The sequence below is a fragment of the Sceloporus occidentalis genome, unplaced genomic scaffold (assembly GCF_023333645.1).
Source record: "Sceloporus occidentalis isolate IW3139 unplaced genomic scaffold, rSceOcc1.0.p SCAF_190, whole genome shotgun sequence".
NCBI classification, from domain to species: domain Eukaryota; kingdom Metazoa; phylum Chordata; class Lepidosauria; order Squamata; family Phrynosomatidae; genus Sceloporus; species Sceloporus occidentalis.
The window spans coordinates 410277-422839 of NW_028317170.1; the positions used below are offsets into that span (position 1 = coordinate 410277).

Here is a 12563-nt window from a genome sequence, read left to right on the forward strand (position 1 = left end):
TTAAGATTCCACGGGGAGAAATATTTCTGAAACTTCGTACCCAACTTTCCAACCGGTCAAAGAGGAAAATCATTTAAGATTAAGCCACTTTTTTTGAGAAGGAAGACATCAAGGAACCAAGTTACTCCATTAACCTGCTTAATGTTCAGCAGCTGATACAGAAAAGTTCAGAATGGCAGAACCGAACAGGTAGTAGATAAGTGGAACAGCCTCCCAGCAGAGGTGGTAGAGGCTAATACAGTGAGGGTATTAAACATGCATGGGATAGACATCCGGCTCCTGAATCTAAGACGAGACCGACGACTGATTAAGGTTTCAGTCTTGAGCAGGAGAAACGGGCGACTAGACGGGGGCCGGATGGGGCCGATCTGCTGGTAGATTCTACATTTCTCTGCAACTCAGGACTTTAACAATTGTAAGAGTACTGTAAATGTTGGCTGAGGATAGTGGGAGTCATGGTATGAAATATCAGTATACAGAGGGGCATCCAACATACATCACAGATCCTCGATAAACGAAAAAAATACAAACCTCCATCAGAACATAAAGTATAAGATATTTTAGGATAATTGGATGTATTTTATGAGTTTATAACCGGCCTCGCTCGCTCGCTCTCTCTCTCTGGTTTTTATAGCTCACATTTTACAGACTGGCTATTCCAGTTCCGTTGGATCTGACGCAAGCGGCGTCTCCGGCCAGCGGGAGGAATCGTGGCCTATGGAGCAATATTCCTGAGATGGCAGCCATGGTGACCAGGGAGGAAGAAGGTAATGTTTCACCGGATGCCCCATGTTCCTCAGCACTGTAAACACTTACACACACACCACACATACACACACACACACACATACATACATACACACATACACACACACCACACACACATACATACACACACACACATACATACATACACACATACACACACCACACACACATACATACACACACACACACACATACATACATACATACACACATACATACACACACACACACACATACATACATACACACACACACACACCACACACACATACATACACACATACACACACACACACCACACACACATACTTATACACACATATTCATACATACATACACACACGCACACATACATATACACACATACCTTTACACACACACACACACACACATACTTATACACACACATATTCATACATACATACACACACACACACATACATACATACACACATACACACACCACACACACATACATACACACACACACACACACACATACATACATACACACATACACACACACCACACACACATACATACACACATACACACACACACACCACACACACATACTTATACACACATATTCATACATACATACACACACGCACACATACATATACACACATGCCTTTACACACACACACACACACACACATACTTATACACACACATATTCATACATACATACACACACGCACACATACATATACACACATACCTTTACACACACACACACACACACATACTTATACACACACATATTCATACATACATACACACACGCACACATACATATACACACATACCTTTACACACACACACACGCACACATACATATACACACACACATACACACATTATTCCAAACATTCTAAACCCTGAATGTATATTAGAGACCCCAATGCCGGTCGTTTCTTTCCCTTAGATCTACCCCTTACGAAAAAATTACTGCAGTTTTACTGCACTTTTTTTTTTATATTGCAAACCTACAGTTGTGCTTCAAAGTACTGCAGCTTTATTGCATTTGAACTTCCTTACAAAAATAACTGCAGTAAAAGTGCAGTACAGTGAAGTACAAATGCAGTAAAAGTGCAGTAAAAGTGCAGTATTGCAGTTTTTTCATGTCCAAAAAACTGCAGTAATTTCTTCGTAAGGGACTCAGTAATACGTATAATGTGGGGTCCCGCGTTACACGGTGACTCTCGGTTTAGGGGCAGCCCCTCTGCAGAGCTTCAGGTTTTGCTGAATTTCAACTCACAGCATTCCCAGCCAGCCCAGGCACGAGACATCAAGCAGTAACCACATGGCTGCCGCAATTATTTTCATTTCTTTTCCAGCTGAATGTCTGGCGAACGGAGAGAGAATTGTCACGTTTGATAAATTGGAGCTGACGTGCCCTCTCGCCCCTACAAACTGCCCCACGGTCCTCGCCCAGGACTGCACCAACCGGCTGAAGTTCCTCATCTCCGTACAAAAAATGGCTCCAGGGTCTTCAACCTTTGGGATGAACATCATGCTGGGCTCCTCGTGAGTATAACGGCTAATTAAACCGAAGCCATTCTAAAATATCCCTTAATGTATCTATTTTCTTACATATCCTCATATAAAATTATGTAATAATACAATATATGTATACCGTATATATAAATGATACTATATACCGTATTTGCTCAATTATAAGACGACCCTGATTATAAGACGACCCCCCAAATCTGAATATTAATTTAGGAAAAAAAGAAAATGCCTTATACCCCCTATATGCCACTGTGCCCCATGATATGCCTTTTAACCCTCTAAATGCCACTGTGCCCCATGATATGCCTTTTAACCCTAAATGCCACTGTGCCCCATGATATGCCTTTTGACCACCTATGTGCCACTCTGCCTCCAGAAATGCCTTATACCCCTATATGCCACTCTGGCATTTAGAGGGTTAAAAGGCATATTATGGGGAAGAGTGGCATATAGGGAGGTTTAAGGCATTCAGGAGGCAGAGTGGCGTATAGAGGGTTAAAAAGGCATTTCTGGAGGCAGAGTGGCATATAGAGGGTTAAAAGGCATTTCACAGCTCACTCTGCCTCCAGAAATGCCTTATGCCCCCCATTTAACACTCCCCCGCCCCCCCGCACCGGTGCAGCGTAAGTTGTCTACGCGAATCGCATAGAGATCTGCACGCTGCCCCAGCTACACACCGGGGACTCAGAAGTACCGGTAAGTGGGGCGGGGGGGGGGGGAGACAGGAGGATCCAGGTCCCCTGCAGCTGCGGGGGATCTGGATCTTAGTCGTCTCATAGTCAGACCTATTTGAGGTCTGATTATAAGACGACCCGATTATAAGACGAGGGGTATTTTTCTGAAAAAAACCTCGTCTTATAATCGAGCAAATACGGTAATAAGCATCAACTTCCCTCTATCCAATCCAAAGCCAGTCTCACGTTTCAGTGTTGGGGTTCGGATTACTAAGTAAGGAAGGTCAATTAGTTTGAAAACTTGTCCTAAAAACTAGAACTCTAATAAAATATGAATTATAACAAACCACAATTTTCATTTTTGCACGTATACCGCTGGGCTAACATGTTTGGTCTAAACACTATATATATGTACAGTATACGTGTATATATATTCAGTGTGTATATATATATATATACATACATACTGTATACATAGCCATGATACATTACAGAGATTCATGATAGAAAACGTACCTTATGTAAGATATTTTAAAAATAATACTCTGTTTTTTACGATGATAATGATGCGTAGAGGAATCTGGATACATTGTATCTGTGATGTCATATCTAACGCTGCGTCTTTTGTTTATCAGCGACGTTAAGGTATTTTCTGACGTGTCGGAGAATTTCCACATTTTGCTCAATGGGGCGATGTTGCTGCTTCAGAATGACACTTATATCAATGAAAAAGGTATGACAGCGTAATAGTATATAGACCCCTATTATATAATCCTCTAAGTGTCCGAGTGGCCCTTGAGTGGGTTCTCTCTGGAGTGTGAGTCCTTTCTAGCATATAAATGCATGTAACGTATGGGGTCTCCTCTGGGGTGGGGGTCCGCGGTGAATTTCTAGCACAATGCGTTCATCTGTTAGAACTCAAAAAGTTCCACATCTTTATCGGGTTAACGAGCAGTAACAATAAAGGTTGAAATCTGCAAATGCGGGACATTATATTTTTTTGTCTTATTCATTTATTGCAGAATGTGTAAGAATTCACAAGAATTCCACCACGGTCACCGTAAAAGCCCCCAAAAATGGCATTGAGCAAGTTTCGTTTGATGGAGAAACATCCAAGGTGCTTCGATTTACAGACTTCTGAGAATTTCTAATTTTGAATTTTTGGGGGGCTTTTGCGTAATATGAACGTTTTTGGGTTTTTGGATTTGTTTTTCAGATAATGATTGCTTCTTGGATGAGGGGAAGTACCTGCGGTGTTTGCGGGAACGCAGACGGGCTCCAGAACAATGACCTTCTGAAGCCGAACGGCGAGACGGCCCGGAGCTGCAGCGGCCTGGTGCGTTCCTGGACATTGGCGGATAATTCCTGCCACGGAAGTGAGTGCGGAACCCGGTGCAACAAACCGCAACCAAAACCCGAATACTCTGTGATCGCTGATTCCATGGGATTCCACGCATCTGAACCCAAATAACAAGATAAATAAACAATTAAATGAGCCCTTAGTTCATTGGGGTTTATTCACTAAACTGCGAGTGCTTGAAAAAGTTCAATAAAGCAACTCGCATTATCGCAAAAAACAGGACTGTCTACTAACTGGGGGGGGGGGATTATGAATAAATTTTAATCTACTTTTGTGGGAGTTACCATGGAAGCGGGCAAAAAAACAGCCACGTTTTCACGGTAATTACCAAAAACTCTGTATTTCTCCAAAACTAGGAAAACATACTTTCAGATGACAGCAACCTTATGGGCCATGTCTCTTTTGGCTGGGTCCTTTCTGGGCTTCCTCTGGAAACCTTTTGGGATCAAGCATTAAGGGCTCGGCGGTCTGGCCTGAACTGTTCCCATGCGCTGTGTGTATTATAGGCGACAAGATCCCTGGGTCTGCCGGTCACCGTCCTGGATCTCGGAGACGCAGACATTCAATATTATGGCCGATAAGGAGCCATCTCCCCGCCTGCTCTGCCTGTCCTCTTACGGGTTAATATGTTGTTTTAGCATGCGCGCTGAATCGCCAGTTTGTGATGTTAAAGAACCAGTTGATTGACGGTGACCAATTTACCTGCTACTCCCTGGAACCGGTGCTGAGATGCGTTGATGGATGCCACGCAACCAAAACCATCCCGGTGAAAACGGCTTTCAGCTGCCTTCCCGGAGGTAAGCGGGGCAGAACCTTTTATGTTATATTTACATTTTGTAGTTAAATGGAGTTTTCCCAAAACACAGATTTATTTTATGTGTAATGCAGATTAAAATAATTTTGTTAATTCAGCCCTGAAAAAGCCTAAAAGCAGATCTGTCACTTTTTCCAATGTTTCTTTTTGATCCCTTTGTTTCAGAAAACTGGAGGGTTTTTTTACATTCTGAAACAATATTCATTGTCACTCACCCTCATTTACTCTCTCATACTCCCTCATTCACTTTCTCTCACACCCTTCCTCAGGCTCTCTCATACTCTCTCATTCACTCTCTCTTACACTCTCATTCACTCTGTCTTATGCTCTCTCTGAATGTCTCCCTACCTTCTCTGTAGCTCCGCTTGTTCTCTTGCATCTTGTTTTTCTGTTTTCTTTCTTCTGTCGTCTTTCATCATTTGCTACTCCAAAAAGTCTTCCTTCTTTGTCCGCTTCAACAGAACAGAAAGAGGATGTGTCAGGAGGCTCCGCCCCCTTTGATAACTCCACATGGTATCACATTAACACCCCAATTATGAGACCCCCATAAATGTGAACCTTAGAGGGGATGATTGTTGGGGCTCGAAGAAAACCTGCACCTACAAATATATCCTTTACCTTTCATTCCAGAGTCTGCAATACGGCTGGAAGACTGGCCCCTGAACCACAAGGAGCGATCGGAAGATTTAATAAAGGAGGTGGATGTGCACACGGACTGCGTCTGTGCCCCTGAATGTGCATAACCCTGATTTCTTGCCCCCTGGATCTGCATGTAACCGACGCCGATTCCGGACTGCCCAAAAAATACCCAATAATGACTGTTTCCAAATCCTATGGCCGACGTAGGAGGAGGATATATGTACTGCTCAGCTCTCTGGTGCACACGGGGTTAAATCCTTAATTACCAGAGCACAGCATTACCTAAGTCTCTGTCAATCAAATATTTAACCCTTCCCGTGCTAGAGAATGCAGTATTTTCCCTATTTTTCCAGTACCGAGAAGGTTAGAAATTTTCAGAGCTATGCGCTGACGGCCCTTACGGGTAAAAGACGGAGGTTGCCGGGAAGTCCCGTAGCGCGCCTGCCTCGCCGTCTGCCGTTTTCATTCACAGTTTTTATTTCCCGTCTTGCTGTAAAACAAGCAGCGCCATTTAGACGTGAATTTCATGAATTTTCTGGTTTCTACAATAAACATTCGGCCCCCCCGGACAGCCGAGTCATAATGAAAGCAGCAAACGTCTCTGTGATTACTTAACATTTCCGTCTGTTCTCGCCTCGCCAGAGATACAATGTAACAAGCTGGGGGGCCGGGCGATGTCCCGCTGTCACCCGCTACGGCCACTTTCTTACGGAACATCAGCGTCGGCCATGAAATGTGTTACCGGAGCACGTCTGCTCATCACAGCGCTCCCGCAATGCGTGTACAGATCGAGTCACGCGTGTGCGTGTCTGGGTGGCGGGGGGATGCGCTCAGCCACCGGGGGGGGGGGGGTCTGCAATACACAGAGTTATAATTTACACCGGGCAAAATCCGCAGCTTCGTCAGACATTGCTCTCCGCGTTCGTAGTGAAGCAGATCACAGATTCTGCATTAATTGATTTTTTTAACGATTTCTGCATTCAGATTTTTTGGTAAATTTGCTAATTCGTATGGTTGTCCGAAAACGAGGAGGGGGTCCCAACAAATCAAACAAACACTTTGTTTCCTCACTCTCTCTCACTGCCTCTGACTCCCTCTCACTCTCTCTAACTTTTTCTCACCCTCTCTCACTCCCTCACACTCACTCTGTCACTCTTCCTTGACCTTCTCCAACAACCACTTCCATGTCTCCCCTTCACAGACATTCTTCTCTCCTCTTCAGCGCACTTCCGCGACAGGGCGGAGCCTCCATGCGCACCACAGGGACGACCTCTTCCCTGATTCGTCCAATCAGATGGGAAGGAGGGAAAAAAGTTAAGAAATGCTAAAAGCCATGGGAAGGAATGGAATTGGAGCAAAACCGGATCACCCAATCTGCTCCCCTATGTTTGGGGCAGGAGGGCGGCCACCCCATGGACTTAGACCAGGCACGTTGTGTTTCAGGATCTTCCATTCCACCAAGTTCGTTTGGAGACTCGCATCATGCAGCCGTCTCCTAGAAGCCCATTGGGAGTTATGTATACAAATCAGGTGATGAGCTGCAAAACTAGTGCAGTTTCCATAGTAACCAATTAATTATTTCCGCCAATTGCTTTATATTTACCACTCTGCCCCAGAATAAGCCTTTCCACACTGCTGAAGTATTAAAAAATACTAATTCATTTAATGGAACAACTTGACGAATATTAAAATTCACGACATTCCAGCGCAATCTATCTGTGTTTAACATTCAATAAATTGTCTAATCCAAAACGAGGAGGAAAAAGTTTGTTTGCAAATTCAAGCTGTAATTCTCTCTTTTAACCATTAGAGGGCACAATTGTTTAAGTCATAAAAAAGATCCATTCCAGAATCCGGGAAAAAACATTTTGGGGAAACTTTTTTTCTATGTTTTTACCGCCCTATACTACCTCTGTTATTTTATATTTTAAGATATAAAAGATATCTGTATCGGTCTTTATCTGTCCTAAAGATGCTTCTGCCGTGACACTGAGATGGGGAGGTCTATTCACTAAAGTGCGAGAGTTTGCAGTGAGCCAACGCACTTTATCACTGGCAAAAATTTAAGAAATAACTTAAATAAATAGGTTTGAAGGAATGGGGGGGGGGGACATGATGAGGTCTGTACCCCTCCCAAAGCGATTATCTGTCATTTTTAACCCCCCTCACCACAGTTGGGGGACAAGATGCCCCCGAAGGATAGCATTTGTAACTTTAAGCCCCATCCCACTGGACAGACAGGAGGCTTTTTCTTATACATTTTTTAACCACCTTATCACTATTCGTGGGTGATGTTATTTAATTACCCCTCATCCCACCACACATGGGGTGTGGGAAGAGGGGGCGATTAGAATCCCCTCTTGGGTAAGAGGGTCCCCATTTTATTTTTTTAATGTTTCACTTGTAGTGGGGGGCTGTAGTCTTGCGAGTTACAGGCAAGGAACGTAACCTCGCGTGCCCTCATCAGTAACGGGTAAAGTTTAATGCTGCAGGTCCTGCAAACAATTACCAAATACCCAAGTTCTAAAGTGATGCAAAAAAGCACCAAAACAGGGCAAGACAGCAAACAACTTGGACCTTCACCCAGAACAGCCAGTATCCTACGGGAAAAAGAGCTGTGTCTATGGCTGGACGAGCTTTGTGGTAGTTGTAGTCCCATAACAGTTGTAGGGTTACTTAATGGTCGCCCCACTCTAGAACCGGCAAAGGTTCTTTGCAGATTATTGCAGGGATTGTATCGTCATCCAACACATAATGTTTCTGTTCCGAAGCGGGTAATCTGATTTGCCGTCATTTATTTTACTTCCAGTAACCATAAGCTGCTTGCCGGTAACCGCAGGTTGGAGACGCGCAGGGAACGCCTCAAACAGACGCAAAAACCAGGGATTTAACATTTTTGGAAACCCTTTGGGAAGTTAGAATTATTTGCAGTGATAAAATACAAACTATCAGTCAAATAACACATTTTAGGTGGCACCGCTGGTGACGCTGACTTCCCCTAGGATGCTGTGGACCTGGTATAATGAATTCCTCGGCCCCTGTGACCCTCCTGACCTGAAGTTACCCCAGAATCCTCACAGTTTTGCCTCCTTCTGCAGTAACCTGGCAGAAAGCGCCTCTTTCCACCTGCTGATGTCACGGACACGCTACCATTGCAGAAACTTTGCATTGTTCATGATGTCACAAGTAGCGATGTGTGCGTGATTAATGACCACAGAAACATGGGAAGTAAAGTGTTAATTTCCAGATTTTTTAGATATGGGTTAAAGTTTCCCCCCAGCTCTGGTGCAAGGAAAAGGAATCCACAAGATCCCCTGGTGCCTGGGGGAAGGAGGCAGCAGGGTACAGCCCGGGGTCCCAGATGAGGCGTACATGCCCTCTGCAATCAGAAAATACCCCCAACCTAACAGGCTTCTGCCCCATGTGCCCTGTGACCAGCGCATGCTTCTTCTGCAGCGTGAATGGTGCCTTAACGGATCCGGGTCACTGCTTCCTGACCACTTTTGCGGCTCCTCTGTGTCTGTGGCGCCCGCCTATGATGTCATCGTCTCTGAGGAGGTAGACCGAAGGAGAAAAGGGCAGAGAGATTCCCTTTTATCTCGGGGAGGAGGGCCGTCGGAGCCAAAAGCGCTACCTGGCAGCTCCAACCTGAGAGCGGCACAGAGGCGCGGCGGCCCCTACGGCGCTGCTTGCATCGCTCGGCAGGAGAGGGTTTGGCTTCTTCTCGCAGCGTTCTGGCTCTTTGTCAGATTTTTTCTTGGTTCCTAATTAGATTTTCCCATAAGAAAAAAACCAACAAAAAAAACATTCCATTATTGTGAAAAAAAGGTTTCACTGATTTATAAATGGGATTTAATCCATAAAAAGAGGTTCGGCGGCGGAACCCGACGCGTTTATAATCACTTTACAGATCTCTTTGTTTTTTAACTCGTCGTCTTCCAGAAAAAATTATTTATAAATATTATTATTATTTATTCGTTAAATATCGCCATCCTATTCTGCAGCGCCGTACAACGGGTAAACAACACGTGCCAAGCAGTATAAAACCTAAAAATTAGACAATAGGTGAGGAGGGCCCTGCGCACAGGAGCTTACAATCTACTCAAACCTTACAAACCTACAGCAGTCTCATGTTTATTCCTCCCCAGAAAGCCAAATGTACCTACTTTTAACCCAATCGGTGCTGCCACAAAGCTTTCCGTTTATAATGTAAATAAATGTTATATTTTTCTGTATTTATTCAGCGTTTAGGCTGGGAACGGACATCGCTTCCCACGAGATCTGGATTTGTTACCTCCTATCTTTATAGATATTTGCCCCAGTGCTCCGGATACATATATTACTTTATTAGATTTATTTAGATTATTTTTGTTTTTTTTAGGGTTTTTTTAACATTTTTTAAATTCTTATTAGCTCTCAGGTGTTATTTCCAAACAATTAAAGTTTTCACCAGGCACGGACTGGACATCGTGCAAACTGGGCAAATGCCCCCCCTTGGACTTTTATTGCCTCTCGTAGGCCGATCCCGTTTGTTTAGTGTGTCTTCTTGTTCTCAGGATCTGCATGATTATTCCTCCCCATTAATTATATCTGATTGGTTCATGCAGCCTTTGGCGTTATGATTGACCCCGGGACTCGGTTTTTGGTAGTCCTGCACTTCTCAGACTGGCCACAGGAGGGACCCATGCAAACACCTGTGTTAAAGGAAAGGCTTCCGGCAACTCTTCTCCCCGACAGACTGTCCTCTGGCCTGATCCCTGGGCTGCTGTCAGTATACTCTGCGCTCCACTGCTGAAAGCTGTGACTGTGACAGTTCATATTTTACTGACCCACTGCATACCTCCCAGCTGTCCTGCTTTGCATGAGACAGTCCCGATTTTGCCACTCAATCCCAATGCCCCGTCAAACATTACTTCTGTCCCGGTTTTTGGTTGAATGGAAAATGTATGGAGCAAAAGGCTTCATTAGATATCAGGGCTGCCATCGGGGGGGGGGGGGGGTAGAACCATTACAGTTGTAAGGGGCCAGCTGTCCTGGGGGGCCACTCCATTTACTTATTTTATTTAATAAATAAAATAAAAAAGCTCTGCATTGGACCATTGGGCTGGACGCTGGAGGAGAAGCCCTCACTACGCTGGGGGGTATATTACTGTATATATAGCACGGCCACTCAGGGGAGGTGGCAATTACAGTTATTTAAGATGAGTCCCCTCATGATTCTCCCCCTTTCTTTGTTGTTTGGTTAAAATTCTGTGGATTTAGGGAGACTTGGGGGTCCCCAAGAAAAACTGGCCCCAGAGCGGGAGTCGGCTGTCACCGGGGGGCTAAAATCTGGTGCACTAGCCGTGGGGCTGTAGTGCCCCCCCCCGCAGTCATTTAATGGCCCTTAGCACTTATGCGGTTTAATGGCGTCACCATTGGGTGAGTGAAGGATCTCCCGATGATAATAATAATAATATTTGGGTTTAGGAGGGACGCAGGGATGGCCGGTCACAGAAACGCCTCTCGATCCGCTGGTAGAATAAACGAGTTTGGAAGCTCCGACCCGCCTGGAAAGCCGGGAAATGTTTGTGTCACGGAGGGGAAAGCGTCCGCGCGACCCCGGGGAGGAAATATTCCAAGCCGGGGAGGAGGGCTGTCATGGATGAGGTGTTGGGAGTTGGTTGCCAGGGACCTCCGCGCTTCAAAGAGAGAGAATTGCTGGATGATAAATAATTTATTACCAGGAAATGCCGGGAACTTCACCAATTACAAGAAGCAAAGAAAAATGTCCTTTTAGGGCCACAGGCAGGGGATGTTCCATAGCTCCCAAGTGTCCCTGTTGAGTCTAGCCAGTCCTGCTTAGGCCTTCTAATCCCTGATGCCCCTCTCTCCTCCTCTGATACCCCTCTCCCCTCCCCTGATGCCACTCTTTTCTAGGAGGTCAGAATGTTTGCTGGGTATGAGGGGATCGCAGGGTTCTACAGCCCTAAAAGCCCCGATAATGTGTATAGAAACAGCAGGAGACGGCTTTATAAATTAAATTATTTATAATATGAAACCCGTTACCATCTGGAGACTCGGGATTCTTGGCCATCTGCTGCTTAAGTGCCCCCCCAACCCCCGGGGCACCCCGTGGGCAATTCCACGCTACCATTTAAATCACATAAGTTACAATAAGTAAAAGGATTAGAACAAAGGGAACTATCCTCGTATCTCGCTCACAAACAATTATCGAGAAAGTAGGCCCCGGAGACACCACAAAATAGCAGGAGGGGCCCCATGATCCGGCCTTGATTATTGTAAGGGTCAGGCTTGACCTCAGATTGGCCCTGGGCAAATCAAGGGGGCGTGTGGCCACTTAGCTATTTAAGGAAGGCCAGGGGTCGTGGCCTTCCACTTTTTAAAATTTTGGAAGCAGTGAAGACGTTTTTCCCTCCCGCCCGCCCTATTGTTGGTGTGTTGTTTCCGGTTTGTGTCCTTGTGGTGGGGGCACGTGGGGCAGCTTGACTTCGTTGGCGGGGAACTGAGGTTCCAGTTGGCTGTTTTTAGGATACTTATTCGTTGTGTTGTGCTTATGCCACGTGCTGGTGCGGTTTACGGCTCATGGTAGGGGTGCACGGCAAAAGTTGGTGGCAGCTCCCGGACGGAGGTGGAGCTGTCTGGAAAGGATGTCGGTTTATCCTTAAGGGGTGTGGTAGTAACCTCCATGGGGTGAAGTGTGGTAGTAGGGGTGGAGGGACCCTAAGTCATGGAGGTTACATTGTTACAAAGTTATGTACGTTTAAAATTCAAATAAAGTTTTACG

The 12563-nt window shown here is 45.2% G+C and overlaps 1 protein-coding gene across 1 annotated transcript in view; it reads left to right on the forward strand.

The window, feature by feature from the left end:
- LOC149278390 (vitellogenin-like) overlaps nt 1–5880 on the forward strand; it is a 33405-nt gene extending 27525 nt beyond the window's left edge. Inside the window, exons 29-35 of the mRNA XM_089502009.1 lie at nt 102–189; nt 2112–2301; nt 3599–3696; nt 3986–4080; nt 4180–4339; nt 4962–5120; nt 5768–5880. Of these exons, the coding sequence (XP_089358135.1) occupies nt 102–189; nt 2112–2301; nt 3599–3696; nt 3986–4080; nt 4180–4339; nt 4962–5120; nt 5768–5880 (903 nt within the window). The remainder of the gene's footprint in view (nt 1–101; nt 190–2111; nt 2302–3598; nt 3697–3985; nt 4081–4179; nt 4340–4961; nt 5121–5767) is intronic.
- The last annotated feature ends 6683 nt before the right edge of the window (nt 5881–12563 follow it).